The 23,648-nt window shown below is 42.2% G+C and overlaps 1 protein-coding gene across 1 annotated transcript in view; it reads right to left on the bottom strand.

Annotated features, from left to right (window-relative positions):
* LOC137043584 (neprilysin-like) overlaps window positions 1-23,648 on the bottom strand; it is a 63,720-nt gene that overhangs the window by 16,954 nt on the left and 23,118 nt on the right. The window contains exons 5-11 of the mRNA XM_067419880.1: window positions 14,528-14,608; window positions 14,202-14,297; window positions 14,006-14,124; window positions 13,628-13,693; window positions 5,987-6,121; window positions 3,107-3,208; window positions 2,798-2,934 (exon numbers count right to left, since the gene is read on the bottom strand). Of these exons, the coding sequence (XP_067275981.1) occupies window positions 2,798-2,934; window positions 3,107-3,208; window positions 5,987-6,121; window positions 13,628-13,693; window positions 14,006-14,124; window positions 14,202-14,297; window positions 14,528-14,608 (736 nt within the window). The remainder of the gene's footprint in view (window positions 1-2,797; window positions 2,935-3,106; window positions 3,209-5,986; window positions 6,122-13,627; window positions 13,694-14,005; window positions 14,125-14,201; window positions 14,298-14,527; window positions 14,609-23,648) is intronic.

Below are 23,648 nucleotides of genomic sequence, written 5' to 3' on the forward strand. Positions count from 1 at the left end.
TGCAAACGGCCCATGATATAGATGCGTTTTTAGCCAGAGCTCACACAAACTAGCTTGATTCAGATGGATCACTCAAATCAGAAAGAATTTAAAGATTATGATGATGACGGCGATAGACATGAGCGGGATGATATAGTTCAAGGAATTTTTTGGACCTTCTACATACTGAATATGATCTTGTGAAAGCACATTTTAATCAGGTAGCACTTATTCACATGAAATCGTTCTCTCTAATGCATTCAAACAAATGTAATCTTGCAGTGCTTATCTGCTTACAGTTATCTGTATCTGATTTTGAATGAGCAGAAATCTGTAATGTATAGTGACCCATAGATAAAATCACTGATGAAAAATTCCAAACACTGCAAAAAGAAGCAATGATATTTAACTTGAAATGCTGATAAAGCCTAATAAGCTTGGTATGTTGTAGGAAAAAAATGTTTGCACACTAGTGTTCCAATAAAGTATGTTTATTTTTTTCATTAAATGAATAAAGTATCCCCGGTTCCACCTGACCAAGTGTCGAAGTGTCCATGAGCAAGACACCTAACCCTAGCTGCTCCTGATGAGCTGCATGGTGCCTTACATGGCTGACATCGCCGTCTGTGTATGAATGGGTGAATGTGAGGCAAAATGTAAAGCGCTTTGGATGGCCATAGGGTCTGTTAAAACCGCTATATAAATGCAGTCCATTTACCATGAACCCGGAGCGGAGCGAAGCTGGAGTTATTATTGAATGCTTAGAGCATGAAGGGAAATTGCTACCACTCCACTCCACTCACATACTGTTTTTGTGTGCGCGGAAAGGCCATTGTGTGTATTAGGAGTAAAAAAATCTATATATTCTAACGTGCTTTCACACTTATAGTTCAGTTTGCTTGGTTAATTTGGTCTGGACCAACAAAAAGAAACATTTAGACCTTTTCCTATTAGCATTCACATTGGCATTTAAACACCAAACCTAAAAGCATTGGGATATGTTTACAACCTGATTGGTCGGCCTTCATTACAAACATTTCTCGACAGGACTTCCAAACCATCCAAAACAATGCTGTGTGCTGGGCTAAATTTGCTTATTGTATGTGCGTAGCCTACATATTTTGACCAGTTGAGAACACGTGGTGAGCTTATAAAATATGTAAAGGAGTCAAAACAGTTGCAGAAATCCCTCCATAACACATATAAACCAAGATCTGTTGTGAGGAGACGCAATTCTTCCTGCCCTGAAATGTGATGGGCAACATCGTGACTCTGGCAAGAAAAAACAGGTATGCTTGAGCATTTGCATGTCTTTGGTCCATGCTGCATTCATATTTCATTTGAACCACACCACAGAGTGTGAACACACTTAGTTTGTCTAACTTCTTTGTTTGATGTTAAAGATCAATCCATTGTATCAGACAAACAACATAAGCAGTGTGTCCCACCATGCCCCCACTTTCTTACGAAGGTTGATGAACATGATCTATGTGTGATATGCTTGGGAGGGGAGCATGCTAGATCATCTCTGGAGAGAGGCGCTCACGCCTGACTCTATTCTTGAGGGATGGAAGTCTGGCATCTGTGCCCCATAATTCGGGTCCCATATCTGCCGAGGTGGCATGTTGGCTTTAATCATGGGGTTCACAGATGGAGGATGGGTTTGTGATAGCCTTTGCCCTTTCTCTTGATGCATTGCCAGAATCTCTGGATCTCGTTCTGGATTCAAAAGCTTGCCTCGCGATTTCTTCCAATCCAGATGATGGCCGACTGTCTGTTACCTCAGGTTCTGAGAAGCTGGGTGGTGATGCCACGAGTGCCCCTCAGCCATCGAAAGCATTTAAGGAGCATTTAAGGTTATTCGAGCAGTAGAGAAACGCTGAGTTGAATGGCCAGATAAGAAAACGCAAAATAAGAAAAGTAAGCTAAATGAGCGCTCACTAGAGGTCAGGTAAATCCACCCCAATAAAAATCTGCCATTATTATCAGACCTCCACACACTGAGGGGTAGAAGTCTTGAAACAGCCCATATTCAGCTTGTATTCACCTCATGCAGAAGCTTTTCTTAGAAGAGTCTCTAAGAAAACCGGGCCACATATGTGTAACCTGAGATGTTCTTCAGCATTTTAATGTGTACACATCTTAACCTTTTGCAGTCAAAAAACACATCTTAACTAAAATGTGTCAAGAAACAGATGTTAAAGTCACCATGAAATCAAAATGGACAATTCTTAGTTTTTTTATGGGATGTGTCAGTGTTTATAATAAATTAATTATCCATGCACTTCATTTTTTCATTTCTTGTGGCTTCATAATCTTTAATAAAAAATAATAATATCCCCTTCCCCTTGCAATGATATCTCTTACAACATAAAAATGGACTGGGCATTAAGGTTTTCCAATAGCCAGATGAGTTTTAAAACCTTTCCTTTAGCTAACTGTCCTTTACATTAAAAAACAGTAGCAATTAGCAGATTACATTGTTGTCCCGATGGACAAAATCGAGTATCAAACCATAGTAAGTAATTTTTACTCCGATACATAAAAACAGGCAGAGAATAATAATAATAAAAAAACTTAATTTTCTGTTCCGACTTTAAAAAGCATGGTGAGCACATTGTATTGTAGCATACAGCATTTCACACAGTGTATCCTGCACATTTTGGAAATGCATAGAAAAAGAACATTTTAAAGCACAGTATGCATATCGTATACTACAAAAAAATAATATAAGTAGTATGGTCATGTTCTATAGTAATATTTGAATAGCACATTCTAGAGCACTAGATAGAAAAGTGTGCATGCACAGTGTACCTACCTCTTTGTGTACTTGGCGAGAACAGAGTTGAGTCTCTTAAAATAATTTGGGGCATACACAATAACCTCCTCACTGTCTGTAATAGAAACACCAACTGTATCCATGATCTTATTAGTGAAGAGCGTCCAGTTGAACACCTGAATAGGAACAGTGCACAGCAAAATTTAAATTTGTTAGTTCATTTTCATGAGGATACGATAAATAATACGATAAACTTATATTACAGGTAAACTTTACAGAGGTGCATGATTAATGCATTATATGCAGTATTTTTTGATTAATGCATTGTATTTGTTCTTCTTTTTTTACCCTAGAATCAAAGTCCAGTGTGAAGTTGTTGTTCATGGTCTCCAGGGGCACCTTGTTATAAAGCAGAACTGGGTTGTTTCTGTCCTCTGGTGTGTCTGTTGCCTGTGATGACAGGAAGAGCATGAATTTCAGTGCCTGGGATGCAAGGAGATTCAACAGGTTTTTTGTAAAAAAAAATAATAATAATTTCAGTCCCTCCACTTTATATACCCATGTAATTTATATAATTTAGTTTTTTGTTTTGTTTTTTTGTTTCTTGCTATCACTTCAATAGGGAATCAAATCTAGGACATGTAACCTTGCTGTGTACATTTCTCTGAACCAAATCCACATCTGTTGCATAAATCTATCTGCCACTGTTGTAATTCTTACTGAGCATGAGCATTTAACTGTATTATTAATATTGTCAAGAAAAAGGTCTCAACAGCAGTGTGGGTCTGACTCAAGCTCCAACACAAATTACAAGCCCTGTAATCCATACTGTGTAAACTCAATAGGAATGAGCTCACTATCATAAAAGGTAAAAACATCACGAGGAACACTGAGGGAAACACTACAGCAATTTTACCAAAGTTGCTCTGTGCAGCCACTCTAGCAAATTGTTTCAGTGTGTAGCACAAACACAACATATGGGTTAATCAAATAAAAACTCTGACGATGAAAGTACAGTAAGTTTCAAGTAGTAACTCACAAGTTTTTTTACAGGTTTAGCTTTTAAAAAAAGCGTGGGTAACACTTTACAATACGGGTGCACTAATATGTTAGCCTAGAAATCTAGACGCACCCTAGCGGCAGCAAATCTAATCTGCCCACGAGTGTCGTCTAGCAACTCTCAATACCCTTCTGAGCTGTTATCGCCAAACTCTTGCCGGGCCAATCACATCGTGTATAGAGTCGGTGGGCGGGGCCATAATGACGACGGCCGAGTCACGTTTGTGTGCTTCTAGTAAAACTTGGAGTTAAGCTTTTCTCTGAGAAAAGAACAAAGAACAGCACTGAAGTCATTCTTAAAAAGAGAAGATGTGTTCGGAGTTTAGCAAACCGGATACGGCGAATGTTTAATCTATCAACAAGCTCTGTTTCACGTTCATTGCTCTGGTTGGTTGTAGCGCTTTCCTATGCAGAGGGAGTTTGAAAGACAACCGATGGTGAGTTTCCAGACCAAACATCTTGATGTGGGTCTGGCTTGTCAGGCTACTAATATGTATTAATTCATGCTTAATTAATACACAGATAATGATGAGTTAATATATTACTAATGGTGAACTAACCCATTTATTAATGATTACTGCATCCGCAATAAATGAAGAATCTAATTGATTCATGATTCGGATCACCAATGTCACGTGATTTCAACAATTTGACCATTTGACACGCGATCCGAATCATGAATCGATCCACTGATTCATTACCGTTTGAATCTTTATTTGAGGTTTGAAATTAAATGCGGAAGAGAAGACAATTCTGAATTAAGTCGTAGTTTTTGTTATTTTTGGACCAAAAGGTATTTTTGATGCTTCAATAGATTCTAACTAACCAACTGATGTCAAATATGCAACTTGTGCTCCAAAAAATTTTGACTCTATAGGTTGTTTTTCAAGCACTTTATTACGACCTATATTTACGTTTTAAAGTCATGCGCCCTCTAGCTGGCATAAAAATAATGACAGTGTCGTGTTACATTTGACGTCATGAAATGACGTATGACTGTCGTTACCAATCAAAATGCTTGTTCATTTTAATGCAATGTGTGGACTTTTTACCACCATTTGTCATATTTCCATTTAGCAAAAATATTGTTTTTAATTTACAACTACACCCACCCCATCCCTAAACCTTCCCAGTGATTTATAGTGCACACACACTTAATGAGCACTTGTGTTCCATGGGATCGAACTCACGATCGCATGATCACATGTTGGTGTTGTATAGTGCAATGCTTTACCAACTGAGCTATGCAAAAACTGAAACGTTAAGCAGATAAAAGGGAAAAATACTATATAATAAATAACGCTCATGTGCATCGTATTTAATTAATTAAAATATTGTCGATAGGGGCGCAACTTGGGTAGACGCTCGTATGGGTCGTATTTCAAGGAAGTGACAAATGACCTATATAGTCGTATTGGTTGGAGGACCGGTTGCACTATGCACTACTTTGATGATGTTTTTATTCCCTTTCTGGACATGGACTGTATAGTGTGCATACATTTGGATACACTCTCTGACTAATTATAAAATATCTTAAACTGTGTTCCGAAGGTCTCACGGGTATGGAACAGCATTAAGGTGAGTCATTAATGACATAAATGTCATTTTTAGGTGAACTAACCCTTCAAGTATTCATTAAATTGTCATTAGTTAAATCTATCTATCTATCTATCTATCTATCTATCTATCTATCTATCTATCTATCTATCTATCTATCTATCTATCTATCTATCTATCTATCTATCTATCTATCTATCTATCTATCTATCATTTCATTTTATATTTGTGCATCTCCTAGTAAAAGGTGTAAGCCGCACATAATGGATTGAAACTATAAATTATATAAATATAAAAATGTAAATTATATGTGAATAGTAAATGGAAATCTACACTTAATTTAACTAAATGTAGTGCTAAAATTCTGATTATCAGTCCACAATAATTACTAATGAACAGTGTCAACCGGTGTAAAAAGTATTACATTTAAGTCAATTAAAACTTGCTTTACATTTACTAACATGGAAAACTGTTTTAGCATACGTTAGTGAACATCTGGGGATTTTTGAGGGCTCCAGGTACTATTAACCTTCAATAGGTTGAAAGGTGTTAATTACTACATTGTATCAGGTCTGTTAAGACACCAGAATTTAAGAAACTTTCCATGCTTACATTAGCAATTTCCTTTTCCATCATCATCACCCGGGCAACCTCTTGCCTGATTTTAGTGTCATTAACCTTCAGACCCCGGTCAGTTCGGATAAGCTTTGCCAAGTCAGTCATGAAGTTCTCATATGTCACACAGGCCTGAGGAAAAAAAATACAAATTGAAAACACATGAGTGCTAAATTCAATACCTGTTAGGAAGGGGGTAGTTTAGCTTTGAGCAAAGGGGTTGAAGTGTGAAATGTTTAGCTGGGTCCAGGGGCTCCCTTGTTTGTTTTTGCTAAATAGCTGTTTGTGGTAGGCTATCGCTCACACATTCAAAGTTGCTTGATAACATAACTGCAATAAAGTAATAGCCTAGTTAACAATTACTTATATCATGTTTATATTTTGTTTATATCCAGCAGCCATATCACCCTGCAGCCCAAGACTAGTTTCCCACTGAAGCTAAGCAGGGCTGAGCCTGGTCAGTACCTGGATGGGAAACAGACTGGGAAAAACTAGGTTGCTGCTGGTAGAGGTGTTAGTGAGGCCAGCAGGGGGTGCTCACCCTGTGGTCTGTGTGGGTCCTAACACCCCAGTGATGGGGACACTATACTGACAAAGAGCACCGTCCTTCAGATGAGACGTTAAACCGATGTCCTGACTCTTTGTGGTCGTTAAAAATCCCAGGATGTCCTTCGATAAAGAGTAGGGGTATCCTGGCCAAATTTGCACACTGGCCCCTGTCCATCATGGCCTCCTAATAATCCCCATATCCTGATTGGCTTCATCACTAGGTCTCCTCTCCACCAATCAGCTGGTGTGTTGTGGGCGTTCTGGCGCAATATGACTGCAGTCGCATCATCCAAGTGGATGCTGCACATTGGTGGTGGTTGAGGAGATTCCCCCTTCTATGTAAAGCACTTTGAGTGCCTAGAAAAGCACTATATAAATGTAATGAATTATTATTATTATTATTATTATTATTATGTAGGATATTTGATGTATTTTACATTATTTAAGCACCTAAAACCTATTCATTTTGACATATTTTTATAAATCAATGTGAGCCAAACAAACTTATTTTTTTCTTATACTTTAAAGTAACATAGTGTTGTTTAACAATATCATTTGACACAGTAAGGATATAATTACAGGTAAGACCATTGATGGCTCCTCATTACCATACTTAGGCTAATGTTAACTAATCTTCCCCTTTTCTTATTTATAGCATTTGTCATTTTTTAGTTCATGTGGCTGCGATAAGCCACATTTCCACTGCAGAAATATTCCCCAGGCACTAGGGACTGTGTGTTTCGATCATAGGGACCAGGGTCAAAAGAATTTGCGGATAAAGATTTCCCCCTCAGCAAGCCCATGCAAAGTTCAGGAACACTGGGGGTGGGACTTGGAGGCTGAACATGCTGATTTGTTGAGTTCATGCAGCATTTTTTGATTGGTTGATTCCATGCAGCATTTTATTTCAACCACCATTTAAAAAATGTGTTTTGGTGCGTGCAGTAAGAATTGTTTACCATTTGAATCAACAATGGGTTTAAAAAATAGGCAGATGGCAAAATTCAGGCTTTATTAAGCTTTTATGGGGAGGGTGAAATCTAGTAGGAATTGAAAAGTTGTACGCAGTCCTACGTCACTGGCCTAATTTGCCTAATCTTCGTGGTACTTTAGACCGTGATGGAAACACAGACGGTAACAGGTCTGGGGGAAAATAGTTCCTGGGAGAAATAGTTCCAGGTAATTTTGGTGGAAACGCAGTTCTAGATCATGTTTGACTTTTTTATTAGAATTCAAATGTGTTTCACAGTTCATCATCAGTGCAGCAATAAGAATGGCTCATGAAAATCGTATCATACGTTTGGAGTGTGCTGGTGAACGTGCCTACGGTGATTTGTGCATGCAACACATGGAAAATGAAACAATTGGTCTTCAGTCATATTTCGCAGATAATTGGTCCGATCAATTTGTATAGGAACTTAATTCTTATGATAGCTCAGAATGCGCACTGTATATAAATAATTAATAGCCCAACTTCCCAGTAGTCCCCAATAGGGCAACTTCCCAGTTGTTTAGGAAGCATTTATACACTCGGAAATTATACACGCTAATTCCTTCTTAATAATAATAATAGATTTAATTTATAATGCACTTTTCTTTCCGAAGAATCTCAAACTGCAACAATGGAAAAAGGGAAAAAAATAAAAAAATAATACAAATTAAAAATAAAGATTAATAAAAACAATCAACACAAAAAAAGCCTTTTGAACAGAAAAGTTTTCAGTCCAGCTTTAAACTGGTCCAGGCTCTGTACTGTTCTCAGCTCACTGGGAAGGTGGTTCCAAAGCAGCGGTGCAGCCGAGCAGAAAGCTCGATCTCCCATCGTACGAAGCCTGGTGATGGGGACTTGAAGAAGCAGGTGGCCTGATGATCTGAGGGTGCAGGTGGAGGATTTCAAAGTGATGAGTTCCTATAGATATGGTGGTGCATATCCTGTGATGCATTTATGTGTGAGCAGGTGGATTTTGTAGTCGATCCGGGATGAAACAGGAAGCCAGTGCAATGAGTGTAGGATGGGAGTTATGTGATCATATGGACTCTGGCAGTGCTTTTCTGGATGTATTGAAGCATCTGGATATTTCTGCCAGAAATCCCACTGAAGAGTCTGTTGCAGTAGTCCAGACTGGTGGATACAAAGGCATGGACAAGTTTCTCTGCATCTGGAAAGGTTAAAAGGGGACAGAGTTTGAAGGTTGTTTCGAATGTGATGGAAGGAAGTTTTATAAATGTGCTTAACGTGGTCATTGAAGGTCAGCTGTGGGTCAAACTGAACCACTAGATTTGTGACCGAGGAGGAGAAGGTGATGACCTGGCCATCAAAGATGAGCTGGGATAAGGGAGAGGAGTGGACCTGATGAGGGGCACCAACCAGTAGTGTCTCAGCTTTACTGGTGTTCAGCTGGAGGAAGTTAGTTCCCATCCATGCCATAATCTCCTCAAGACATGTGGTGAGTCGTGTCAGAGCTGTGGAGGGGCTCGGGCTCGGGGCTTGGGTTAGATTTGATATAAAGTTGCGTGTCATCAGCATAACAATGAAAAGATAGTTCATGTCTGCTGATGACAGGACCAAGAGGAAGGATGTAGAGGATGAATAAGATTGTGCCGAGAACCGACCCCTGCGAAAAATCACATGTAAAAGGGAGCAGCCTAGACTCACATTCTCCCAAAATAACACGCTCAGTCCTGTCAGAAAGGTAGGACTGAAACAACAGCAGTGCTGCTCCAGACAGTCCAACTGTATTGTGGAGGCGGTCCAGGAGGATGGTATGGTCCATGGTGTCGAATGCCGCTGATAGGTCGAGGAGAATGAGCAGTGATGGCGATCCTGAATCAGCTGTCATTAGAAGGTCATTGGTCACCCTAAGCAGAGCTGTTTCGGTGCTGTCAGCCAGGAGAAAGCCTGATTGAAATATCTCAAATGAGTTGATATTTTTAGATGGTTGTGAAGCTAAGAGCTTCCTTCTCTAAAACCTTTGACAGGAAGGTGAGGTTGGAGATCGGCCTATAATTAGCAAGGACCTCTGGGTCTAGGGTTGGTTTCTTAAGTATAGGACGGATGACAGCAGCTTTAAAGGCAAAAGGGATGTGACCTAGCCTGGATGCCAGCCGAACTTAGCCCCGCCCACAATTTTTTTAGGTCGGGCAGTTTGGTCTGGCCTTGCTCCATAGAGGAGTAATTATCCCCGAACAGAAACTGTTCGGACCAATTAAATCATTAGGGCGGGCTTTAGACGATGACGGACAGATGATCAACAGTAACGCAATCATGCACGTCATCAAAGGGGCTTGGATTATTTTTGTTTGAATCCTAAACGAAGAGCTTGCTTGTATATGCATTCACCATCACAATTTCTCTCAGAAATGATGATCATGTTGGGTAAGTACTCTGTGTATCATTAAATTATTTTATTTTTTTACAACACCGGCAAAGATTGTGTATTCCAACCTGATTTCAGCACGCGTGCAGACGGGGTAGCCAAGTTTTTACAACAAAACCCGCCAACTACTTGCTCTAAACAATAGCTTATCGGGGGGTTCTCCGGGGAAAAATGGCGTTTGCAGGGTAAAATGTGAGTTATTTTGGCAAGGTTTCTGCTAAAATTCTCACTCATGGGTCTATATATCACATAATAGTCGCTTCAACCCGCGGACATAGAAAACAACCTGCAGAAAAAACGCAGACTTGGCAAGTTCACAGTGCAGTTGAACTATGTTGACATTTGACAATGTGTTGCTTCGTTGCTCTGATTGGTTGTATGTCTATCCAATTGATGTCTTTCCTGGTTCGGTTGAAACACGCCCCATAATCACAGCCCAATGGAGCAGTTTCAGACTCATATTCTCACATTCATATTTATTGAGAGCGTGCACCCTTCAAGGACTTAAGATAAACTTTTTGATGGTCACGGAAGGCAAGCTTGCGTACAGTTAGACCAGACTGTTTACAGCGGCGTTTCAGGATATGGCCCTTAGTTTTCATTTGCCGCAGTTCCTGTGTGAACCAGGGAGCAGAGCGTTTAAAGTGGACTACCCGTGTCCCGATAGGAGCATGGAGGTCAAAAACACTGCTCAGAGATGCATTATAGTGATCCACCAGTCCGTCCACTGTTGCAGATATTGGGCAGTTGATGTTTTGTTGAAGGTCTACAGTGATGTTGTGTCAATTCTTTCATCTCATCCTCTGTTTTCCTGCAAATCCTTATATAATCATCTTCAAAATGGAAGCAAAAGACAAGATCTTGGTACAAATGTTTCCATCTGTTTGTCCCATTTGGGTGATGAGGTTTTCCCACTTTCTTTATTGCCTTTTTTGTTTCAAATTTACCAGGTCTGGAACATATTATAGGCCATAGCACATATAAGCCTGGCCTGAATAACGATCAGTTGATGATAACTAATTGTTTGTGTCTGAACACTCCGCTTCAAGTGTGACTGTATCTCCAAGAGAAATGAAATTGATTAGCTAATTTTAAATGAGCAGACTTTTAAGGGATCTTTTAAGGGATGTACATGTTCATCTTGCACATCTAACTTGAGTGCTCTGGGCAAATCCAAGGTAAAGCTGAAAGCAAAACTTAATATTCCATACAGAGTAAGCTATGGATTTACACTTTCAGACACATGAAGAACTCAATGTATGAAAAAGGGCAACGGTTGCTTCATCTGTAACTCAATTTTGTAAATGTCATAAATATGGGTGTGACGAGTAGGGCGAGCGAGATCCATGAGAAAGCGATACGAGGCTGGTGAGTGATTGGATGATGAGAGCCATCTTCGTGTCACACTGGTCTTGATCTCTCACAGAAGAGTGACAGGAGCATAAAAGGAGGTTCGTCATCAGTAAAGGACGAGAGAGGACCAGGCCTGGAGTTACGTTGTGTTTTGTATACATTTTGTTATGTGTGCACAGCAGTCGTCCGTGAGGGGCTGCTGCTTTTACATTCAATTTATTTGTTTATTTGATTAAAGTCTTTTAATGTTTGACATTAATGTTTTAATGTTTTTAATGTTTAAATTAATATTAAATGTGTGTACAATAGCCTACTATAGACTCAGTCACTTGATTGAGAGATTTATTTGTTTTGAAATAATTACTTTATAGTTTTGAGGTTTACACACATTGTAAGTTAATATGAGCACACTGATCTATGTATAAAGCAGCGGTCGAGCATTCATTTAAGTGATGATAAATATTATGGGAGTGGCTGGATGCAGCGAAGATATGCAGATAATTATTTACTGACTGTTAAGAAACTTTAATTAATGCTGTCACATAACAAATCTGCTTCAAATTGAATTAAACATTGAATTACAACATTGAAATAAAAATGTAAATGGTGTACAAATACTTTAAAATCGTGAAAATTATTAATTGGGAATCATGTTCATCAAAACAGTGCAGATTTAATTTATCTAACTCATTATATAGGTCCAGAAATTCGTGTTTTGTCAGTTTTTTGACAAATAAGTTTTTTGCCAGATGACTTTTTTAATTACATGATGCCATTATGTTGCCACCAGCCAATCGCTGCATTACTGGTCGTGTTTTCAAGTATCAATGCATCTGCCCTCTTCAGGGACCATAAGAACATACAGTAATCTTAGATAAATTAATCCAGATAGTTTAATCCAATCCGCAAATTAGTTTGAAGAACCAAATTAGCCAGAGATCAATTATCACGATTAGAAGATCTGGGATCTTTCAAATCATCTCAGATGCATTAAGTGAGGTATGAAGAATGGATCACAGGCCGGAATTTTTTTATATGTTTTGTTTATATTTTGTTATGTTTGTGCTTTTTACTTTCATTTTATTTATTTTTATTTGATGTTGGATTAATGAATAGATAAAGAAAATGACAGAGAGAGAGAGAGAGAGAGAGAGAGAGAGAGAGAGAGAGAGAGAGAGAGAGAGAGAGAGAGAGAGAGAGAGAGAGAGAGAGAGAGAGAGAGAGAGAGAGAGAGAGAGAGACGTAGCTCCTATGTAGGTGTGAAAAGAGAGGGAGACAGGGACTGGGGGGTTTGGACAGAGGTGATATTCACATTACTTTCAACATTTTCACTTTTTACTGTCCAGTGATAATTTGGAAAGAAAACATAATGGAAACCTGCATGTTAATATAGCAATGAATGCAACCTTAATTTCATGGAGAGGGGCAATTAAATGCCACACTGGATGTTTTTTGTTTTTATTCCATTGTACTACTTTTCTTTGTTTTTTAATGTAAACATTACCCTAGACCATTTGACTGAATGCCCCTAACCTGGTTAAGAGATAAACAGTGCATTTTTATTTCAGTGCTTTTATTTAAACAATCAGCTTGCCTCGTACATTCACTTTACAGCATCAACAACACCTTTATCTGCAAGATTTGGCCTTGAATCACATTCATTCTCTCTCTTAAACATAAAGTGACCTTTATTTTTATATTTTTCATTGACCACTTAATTTTTTTCTCTCTCTGTGTGTGTGTGTGTGTGTGTGTGTGTGTGTGTGTGTGTGTGTGTGTGTGTGTGTGTGTGTGTGTGTGTGTGTGTGTGTGTGTGTGTGTGTTCCATGAATCTAATAAAAGGCTGGTTTTGTTCTCAGAAGAAGAGTTTTGTTCTCATGTTTCCCAAAGCCTGTTTTGAAACTTGTGTTGTGTTGACATTTTAAAGTGACCCCATAATAGCCTCCTTTATCCTGTTGTTTGTGGATTTTACAAGAGGCATATTTTTTGTGCAGACAGGGATATTGTTCTTTCATATGGTTTTGCATGCCATTTTGTAAACATTTATACAATAAAAACTATGCTGACAGGCTAAGTGATGATAGGGCTATGTTTGTCCATGTATCTACACTCTTAGTTAAGAAACGGGAAAGTAAAGTAATAAGTAGTGTTTATAGTAGTAAGTTACTTTTCAAATGCAGTAACTAGTAAAGTAATCTCATTACAATTTACAGAAGTAACTAGTAACTAATTACCTTTTTTGAGTAACTACCCCAACACTGCCAGTAGGCAAGTTAATTCTTGTATAAGCTTGTCTTTTCTGTAGAGAGGGGTTGACAAGAAGAAGAAAAAAATTGTAAGCTTGATATGCCATTCTTACCTCCTCGTATGGCCCGGTGCACACATAGTAGTCTCTTGAGGAGAGGCCAAGACTTGGCTGGTCGAACTGGCACAGAGAACAACACCAAGATACAATCAGCCTTTCATTCTTAATTGAAAATCCACTGCATCCACATGTAGTTTTGCCCCAATAAAACTCTATCATGTACTCTAGTTAAAAACCTGACAGATCCATGAACAATAATACTGTTTATTTAAAGAAATTATGTGATTTTAAGTCTTTGGATTGAATTCTTGTGTAAAAGCTACGGGGGTTTAGAGAAAGTGTTTTTCTGCCATGGAGAAGTGTTTTAAACAAAAGTAAGCATCCATTTTTGTTTATATGTAAAATAAGTAGTCTGTTGTTGTGCACACCTACATGAATGATGTGTGAATTGGAGTCTCTGTCATCTGTACCAATAAAAAAGCTAATTAGAACTTGCTTTCCATATTTCTCATTAAGTTTGGCTATGGCATCTTCTGCTCTCCAGTTCATTCCTGTAGGGGGAAAGAGAGAGAGGAAATATTAAAATGCAATGTACATATGAGGTAATTAGTGTGAAATTTTCTTGTACCATAGGTGGTGTCCCAATCATCTGTTGCTACAGGCCACTCAAAGACATCTGGCAGCGTTGCGAGGAGAGGCTTCCCGCCTCTCTGTTCAATGAGGCCTGTGAGGAAAATATTAAAGTAATTCAGGCTTACTTAAGCAGCCAATGAATATTGAAATTGTAATTTGTTTGTTGAAAGTATCTGCATGATTTGCAACTCATTTAAACTACATAATGACTTTGTAATGACATTCTCCATGGACAATGTTGAGACAGCATCTATCTACCAATTTATGAAAATATAATATTAAGAGCCTATATAATTATACAGCCAAATATGTTATACTCACTCTCATTGGTGCAAGACTTATAGAGAATCTTGGCTTTGGTCAGTGAACTACTACTTCCACTCTCTTCTCTTTCTAGCACTCCTATAGAAAAATAATACAAAAGGATTGGTTGGAGAGTATAACAGACTATCTTGGAAACAGATTTTAAAATGATTTTCATCATCATCATCATGTAAAACATGGTCCCAAATGAAAACCTCATGAGTCACGCTTCTGTGTCTATTTTTCTTCTGTCTACCTCTCCTTCATTAAATGGACCAGCTGTTGCTCTAAATCTCTCATATCCTATTTGCAGTACTTGTGTTTAGATTTTGTTTTAATTAGCGCTTGGGTCCCAGCATTTCCTGTGAAAGGGCACAGATCATGTGTGTGTGATTGGATTAGAGACCGCCTGGTGGCCATGTGGCACGGACCCCTACAGCTTCGAAACTCTGTCCTTCATCTCAGTCACTCTTTTTCTCCATCCATCTGACATGTGCAATTACATGCTTTCCCCCCTTTTTTCCCATGTTATATGTAGAACTACTTTACAAACAAATACTTCTTTCAGAGAGTTTTAGCCTGCCTTTCACAGCCAAATACAAAAAAAAAAAATGCAAAAAGATTTCAATAAGAATAAATTGTGCCCACTGATAGCATTTTTTTTTATTTGCATGCACTGTCTACTGTGTGTTGTCAGCTTATTCAGTATTCACTTATATCACTCAGAAAGTTCTCGCTCCCAGGGCAGCCCTGGTTCGGGAGTTTTCGCAGCTTGTTCTCGACACATCGCCTGAGCAGAACTTTTTTCCTTGCGGGTGTCCAAGAACTATTGTGTGATTGGTCATACATTTAATGTGGGCATGGGTAATGCAGAGAAACGCAGATGAACGGCACCTGCTTTTCTCTGAAGTATGGAATATACTGGCCAGAAAGAACTTTGTTCTTAATCTTGCCACCTTGAGAAAACAAACAAATTTCTTTGTTCTTGCTGAGTATGTTCCAAGCTTTAACCTCCTAAACTTCAGGACCATTTTTTGCCATTTCTGCCTGTATTTGGCCTACACAAATTAAAAAGCTTCCCATACACACATATAGTGGTCTAAGTTCATTATTTTGGTATAATTTAACAGGAAACCCTTTGACGTTACATAAAACACTGCTAAAAGTGATAAACATGTAAGTATATGTTGTCTAAGCTGTAATAACCTCCCAAAAAAGTAGGCGTTATATATATATATATATATATATATATATATATATATACAGTCTTGTTCAAAATAATAGCAGTACAATGTGACTAACCAGAATAATCAAGGTTTTTAGTATATTTTTTATTGCTACGTGGCAAACAAGTTACCAGTAGGTTCAGTAGATTGTCAGAAAACAAACAAGACCCAGCATTCATGATATGCACGCTCTTAAGGCTGTGCAATTGGGCAATTAGTTAAAAAGGGTGTGTTCAAAAAAATAGCAGTGTCTACCTTTGACTGTACAAACTCAAAACTATTTTGTACAAACATTTTTTTTTTTCTGGGATTTAGCAATCCTGTTAACCACTAAACTAATATTTAGTTGTATGACCACAGTTTTTTAAAACTGCTTGACATCTGTGTGGCATGGAGTCAACCAACTTGTGGCACCTCTCAGCTGTTATTCCACTCCATGATTCTTTAACAACATTCCACAATTCATTCACATTTCTTGGTTTTGCTTCAGAAACAGCATTTTTGATATCACCCCACAAGTTCTCAATTGGATTAAGGTCTGGAGATTGGGCTGGCCACTCCATAACATTAATTTTGTTGGTTTGGAACCAAGACTTTGCCCGTTTACTAGTGTGTTTTGGGTCATTGTCTTGTTGAAACAACCGTTTCAAGGGCATGTCCTCTTCAGCATAGGGCAACATGAAATCGCACACGCACATCCCATGGCAGGCCACCTCGGAGCCCAGAATACCATCCAGAGGATTCGAGACCGCTTCCATTGGCCCGGCCTGGAGGCCGAAGTGAAGTGTTTCTGCCAGGCCTCCCCCACTTGCCAGCGGACGTCGCCACAAATTCCTCCCCCCAGCCCGCTGATTCCACTTCCCATCATTGAGGTACCTTTCGAGCGGATTGGAATGGACCTGGTGGGGCCGCTGCCGAAGTCCGCCCGAGGCTACGAGCATATCCTGGTCATCGTGGACTATGCCACCCGCTACCCAGAGGCCATCCCACTCAGGAAAGCCACGACCAAGGCCATCGCTCAAGAACTGTTCCTCCTGTGTAGCTGGGTCGGAAACAGGGCAGTCACACCTGCAAACGCTTATCACAGGCTGAGCCGTCACACCTGCAGATGATCAGCGGGCAGCTTCATAAAGCCGACAAACGACCAGAGAGGTGAGAGATGTCTCCAGAAGACTCGACTAAGTGTTGTCTCCGTTTACCCACTAGAAAGCAGCGTGTGATGGCCAGCCCCCACCACGGAAGAAGGTGCACGGACCCACATGACCACGAGCACTACAGAGGGAGAAAGAGAGAGAAACACGCTGAGCACCGAGCACTTTTCACGCCGCACTTTCATTTTCACCATCCATATCACGAATGAAATCCACCCTTTGGGGAATTCACCTGCCATCCTGTGTCGTGTGCTTCTTCACCCCGTCACACTGGTGGAGATTGTGGGCAGAAGAGTGAAGAAGTTACCGACATCAGGTTTTCACTTGGGAGTGTTTTTTTCCTGGAGGGTTTTTTTTCTTATTGGAGTTTTTTTTTTCAAAATTCAAGCAGCCGTTCTGCCGCCGCGAGTGGAATCAAAGACCTCCGTACACATCGTCTGTGTGCACGTCGATACCCGAGAAGTTCCGGGGCGGCGCGTCTCCATCGCGGCTGCCCCAGGCACCTGGCCCATCGAGGTGGGGATCGTCAAGGATCTGCTGGTTCCAGTATCTGCTCGGGGAGATTGGCCGGGGTTCGACTGTCTCCTCGCCGCCGCTACCCAGCCTGCCAGCCGGCCCGGGAACTGCCCAAAGCGCCGGACAGCTCAGAAATCCAGACAGGGTCCTGCTGCTGGCCTCCGACAGCCCCAGAGATGGTGAGTCCACTCCTCAGTCTGCTAACTTCTTCTATGATCTCTTCCAACAGGTGTCAGGGGCCGGGGCATTCGCCTGCGAGCAGCACGAGGATGACCGTCTGAAACACTGCTGGGCTCAAGTTAGGGTCGCGGAGGGGAAAGACCTACAGCCCGCGCCTCACCCCACTCCACACACACCACTCCACACTTTAAAATTGAGCAAGGCCTGCTTTACTGTGTTGCCAATCTTCTCGTAGTGCCACGAAGCAAGACGGAGGCCGTGATGGAAATCGCACACGCACATCCCATGGCAGGGCACCTCGGAGCCCAGAATACCATCCAGAGGATTCGAGACCGCTTCCATTGCCCCGGCCTGGAGGACGAAGTGAAGTGTTTCTGCCAGGCCTGCCCCACTAGCCAGCGGAGGTCGCCACAAATTCCTTCCCCCAGCCCGCTGATTCCACTTCCCATCATTGAGGTACCCTTCGAGCGGATTGGAATGGACCTGGTGGGGCCGCTGCCGAAGTCCGCCCGAGGCTACGAGCATATCCTGGTCATCGTGGACTATGCCACCCGCTACCCAGAGGCCATCCCGCTCAGGAAAGCCACGACCAAGGCCATCGCTCAAGAACCGTTCCTCCTGTGTAGCTGGGTCGGCATCCCAGCCCAGATACTGACTGACCAGGGCACCCCGTTCATGTCCCGGATGATGGCCGATCTCTGCAAGCTCGTCAAGGTACAACAGCTCGCACAACGGTGTACCACCCCCAGACCGACGGGCTCGTCGAGCGCTTCAACAGAACCCTCAAACAAATGCTGCGCCAGGTGGCAGCCGAAGACCCGCAGGACTGGGACAAGATGCTGCCCTACGTCCTTTTTGGTATCCGGTAGGTCCCACAAGCGTCCATGGGGTTCTCCCCGTTCGAAATGCTCTTCGGCCAGCAACCGTGCGGCCTGCTCAAAGTTTCCAAGGAGGCCTGGGAGCAACAACCGGGGGTACACCATACCACCATCAAGCATGTGCGTCAGATGAGGGAGAGGATCGACCGCGTGATCCCCATCGTCCGGGAGCACCTGGCCAAGGCCCAACAGGCCAACGGAGGCACTTCGACCGGGCCGCCCAGCCCCAGGAGTTCCAGCGCGGGGACCACATATTGGTCCTGGTCCCCACCGCCGCCTGCAAGTTTCTGGCCACCTGGCAGGGCCCGTTCACAGTATCCGAGAGGGTCGGTCCCGTCACCTACCGGATCCGGCAGCCCGGGAAGATGAAAGCTGACCAATTGTATCACATGAACCTCCTGAAGCGCTGGGTCGGGACCGGGCCCCAACTCTCAGCGTTCGCGGATCCCCCGCCCGTGATGGTCGACATGGATCGTCAGCTGTCGACGGCCCAAAAGTCGGAGTTGCAGCACCTGGTCAGTCAGTTTTCTGCGGTATTCTCCCATCTGCCCGGGCGGACCCACGTCCTAGAGCATGACGTCCGAGCACCACCAGGAGTCGTCGTTTGGCAGCAGCCCTATCGAGTTCCTGAGGCTCGGTGACACGCCATCGAGGCGGCGGTACAGGAGATGCTGAAGTTAGGGGTCATCGAACCGTCCCGCAGCCCGTTGTCCAGCCCGATTGTGATGGTCCCAAAGCCCGACGGCACCTTCCGCTTCTGTAACGACTTCCGCCGGCTAAATGAAGTCTCTGAGTTCGACGGATACCCAATGCCCCGCGTGGATGAGCTGTTGGGCCGCCTGGGGAGGGCGCAGTATATCTCCACCCTCGACCTCACCAAAGGCTACTGGCAGGTACCCCTCTCCAAACACGCCAAGCCGAAGACGGCCTTCTCGACTCCGAGCGGACACTGGCAGTACCGCGTCCTCCCCTTCGGCCTACACGGAGCACCCGCCACCTTCCAGCGGCTCATGGACGTCCTACTCCGGCCACACCAAGCCTATGCGGTGGCTTACCTGGACGACGTCGTGGTCCACTCAGAGACGTGGGAGAACCACCTGGATCGGCTGCGGAGGGTGCTGTCGGAGCTACGTCGGGCTGGGCTGACCACCAACCTCCGGAAGTGTCACCTGGGACTCGCTGTCACCTCGAGATTCTCTCCGCTCCTCGTCCAGCCACCAAGACACAGGTACGGGCCTTTTTGGGGTTGGCGGGTTACTATCGGTGCTTTATCCCTGACTTCTCCTCCTTAGCCTCTCCCCTGACAGACCTGACCAGGAAGGGGCAGCCGGAGAAGATCCCCTGGAGCGCCGAGGCAGGGGCAGTGTTCCTCCGCATCAAGGCGGCCCTCACCTCGGCCCCGGTGCTCCGAGCCCCCGACTTCAATCACCCCTTTCCTGCTGCAGATGGATGCCTCCCACACCGGGTTGGGAGCCGTTCTCTCCCAGGTCACCGACAGCGAGGAACACCCGGTGCTCTACATAAAAAAAGCTGACCCCAGCAGAACAGCGCTACGCAACTGTCCAACGGGAGGCGTTGGCTGTCAAGTGGGCAGTCCTGGAGCTCCGATATTACCTCCTCGGCCGCCACTTCACCCTGACCACCGACCATGCCCCGCTGCAAAGGATGGCCCGGGCCAGGGTGACGCGGTGGTTCCTGCTGCTCCAGGACTTTAATTTCACCGTCCAAAATCGAGCCGGGACGGCCAACGCCAATGCCGATGGTCTTTCCAGGATCAGCTTTCGCAGGTCTGTCAGGCTCCACTGCACCCCCCCCCCCCATTTTCCCCACTTCTCCACAGGACCAGGACGACGCTTGGGGGGGGGGGGGGGTTGGGGGTGACAAGTGTCCCGAACACCTGCACACGCTCAGCACGGGCTGAGCCGTCACACCTGCAGATGATCAGCGGGCGGCTTCATAAAGCCGACAAACGACCAGAGAGGTGAGAGATGTCTCCAGAAGACTCGGCTAACTGTTGTCTCCGTTTACCCCCTAGAAAGCAGCGTGTGACGGCCAGCCCCCACCACGGAAGAAGAAGCACGGACCCACATCACCGCGAGCACTAAAGATATATATAAAAATGTATATATATGTGACCTAGGGCTGGGCGATATGGCTCAAAAAAAAAAAATCCCCGATTTTTTGCCAAAAAAATTCGATTTACGATTTTAATCGATTTTTTTTTTCTTTTTCTTTTTCTCCCTTCTACTTAAAATTAATCTGCATGACAAAGAAATTGTTCAAAGCAAGTTTTAACTTCATTTTGTTTAGGTAAAATATTTGCGGCTTGGTAGAGTGCCTACCTGGGGTGCAAAACTTTCAGCATGTGAATAACCCAGATCATTCCACAGTATAAATGGGCACCATATTTTTGCAATATACAGTATACATATCAAAGGTTTATTAATTGATATGCAGATCAAATTAACTTTTATTAACAACAGTAATGTGCAAAAAGTATAGGGAAAATTTAAATGTTATGCTATTTAATGATATGCTAATGATATTATTAACAGTACTCGTAATTTGGGTCCATATTTTGTTTTTGTGGGCTCCTTTAATCCCACTCTTTAAACTCCCAAATAAAACAATTTAGTTTTTTTCCACCTGGTGATGGTCTCGATCTCCACGTCGGAGAAGTTTCAAATCTTTGCCGTCTTCCGTGTGTCCATGGCGTAAACTGAGGGCGTGGGGGAGGCAGAGACATGAATATATAGGGGCGTGTTATTCTAATGACGATCGTTTTCAGCCGCGACTTATCAAGGGCAAGTATTGCGTACACCTGGATTGCAGAGTTGCATAATCTTACGCCAACATATATGCCCGTTTCTACGCAAGATTTATAAATGAGGGCCAGTATGAATTGAAAACAGTAAAGCCCTTCATTTATGCCCGAGCCCGATGGGCCCCGACTTTTTTACGCCCCAAGGGCCAATTTTCACGTCAGACCTAAAACGCGGCCTGGGCTTCGGGCCTTTTTTTCCATCTTCAATAAAAATGAATGAGACTAAATGATCTTATCAATGCTTAGGTCACTCTCTCATATTGCGGTCTTTGAATTTGAAATGAGCTGCTGAATAAAATGCATCTTGAATCTTTTGCTTTTGTTGCTGTGAATTGCCGTTAAATGAGCATATGCAGCGGAAATTGAAGATTGGATTTATATTCATATGCGTAGGTGTAAGGCCTCATTTAGTTTGGTTGAATCGTATAGAGTTAATTTCCCTCTTTGGTGCAGTTTGTTTGGTCAGGTGTGAAAGCAGCAATCGCACTTGGGTGCGCACCAAAAAGCGTACCGAGACCTCCTTAAAGAGGTGGTCTCTGTACGCTTTCAAACAAACTCTGGAGCAGTTTGTTTGTGGTGAGAGCATGATCCGACCTCGAACTGAACCAACTGCAAAAGTACTGATCATTTTTGGACTAAACCAGCTGCTGTAGTTAAAATTTGTTTAGATTGTTAAGCTTGTTTCGTTTGCGAAAGCCGCAAGTATTATCAGCCTGCCTCAGCTCGTCAAACATGCCTTTAACTGTGGTGGTAATAGTAGGCTAAAGTAACTAGCATTGTGATGCTTAAAGTGTTTTATATCTATAGATTTTATTATAGGCAAGACAAGTCAAGAGTTGATTTGAGAGTCTAAATTGATTAAACATGTGGCTATCTCACTGTCGAAAAAAAAAAAAAAACACACACACACAGGCTCCAGTCGGACTAGGGCCGAGATTTTTGATAAACTGTCGGACACGGGCCGGGCTAGGGCCTCAGTGTCTCGGGCCAGGGTCGGGCTAGGGCCTAGATTTGAGGCCCATGTAGGGCTCTAAAACACAGTACATCAGTATCAGTATCAATGCAATTTGGGTAAAATTGAATACATATTACACCTCTATATAGAAATTTGACATAAACATCCATCAATATTTTCCCAAATGTGCATGCTTTTAACTAAAAACCTTGAGGGATGTTGTTTTATCTAGTGTATTCTGGATGATCATAGGCCTACAGGATTTTTTCTCTCTCTCAATGAATGGCTAACACTCAAAAATTACATATTAACAAATTACAGTCACTATAAGATTTTGGGAGTAAAACAGATCATCTTTTAATAATGTATATTTTGTCAAGATAATTACATTACATCTAACAGTAACTTTGAGCTCATTTAAACAAGGAAAGCTTCAGCGCACCTGTGTCCTTGTGAAGGTTAACAGGTTAATGGAATGTTCAAAGTAGTATACGGCCCCACTGAAAGTAACTTTTTGAACGTGAGATCAGCAGTAGCCTTATCTGACCCACATCTCCTAACAAAGCCCACTCTGTCCTGGCAGGAAACAGCCCTACACTCGAGCATCTCCTGCATGTATATGCATGAGTATTCTGCTGGCCCTGTTCAGAAAGCTTTTCGTATTTATATACCTTTTTTTTCAGGTTGGTCTGTATTATGCCTCTCACAGTAGTAGGCTAAGTCTGCTATAGACATGTTAACATTTAGACATTATGATTCATGTAGTGTATTTATCATTTTCTGTGCTGGCCAAATACCTGTTTGCAGAAATAAAATAATGCAGGGGGAAAATAACAATACTATCAATTAGTCTATATATTGCCTCCCTGCCTTTTTTATCACTGTTTTCACTCTGTATAGGTTTTTGTAATTAAATTGTAACTCAAGGTATATTCAGTGGTTCTGCAGACTCACATACTGAAGTTTATTTAGTGTTTTACAACTCCTCACAGCTCAGCAGAATATGCTTCTCAACCAGGAAAATACCCCTTAGATAAAGCATTTGAACATCCAGGGTAAATGGCTACATTCAAGGCAAGATACTGAATTAATGGCACAATACTAGATTGAGTGTATGCACTCTTTCACTGGAGTGAGTAAAGAAATTAAGTAAACAGAACAATTAAGAGTAATTACAAGTAAAGTAAACAGAACGAGTACACTGGGTTTTACATCTGATATACACATTTGGATTAAACATGCCACTCTCATTAATGAAGGTGAACACTGAACTTTCATTAGAGCATTATCCAGAAGTTACAACATTTTTTATTTTAATAGAAATACTTGTAGGGGATGAACTGAAAGCAGTACATGTTGATCTTTGGTTGACCAATCAGCAGAAATTGGTCTTTCATGCCTACCCACAT

Source organism: Pseudorasbora parva, chromosome 16 (assembly GCF_024679245.1).
Source record: "Pseudorasbora parva isolate DD20220531a chromosome 16, ASM2467924v1, whole genome shotgun sequence".
Lineage (NCBI taxonomy): Eukaryota > Metazoa > Chordata > Actinopteri > Cypriniformes > Gobionidae > Pseudorasbora > Pseudorasbora parva.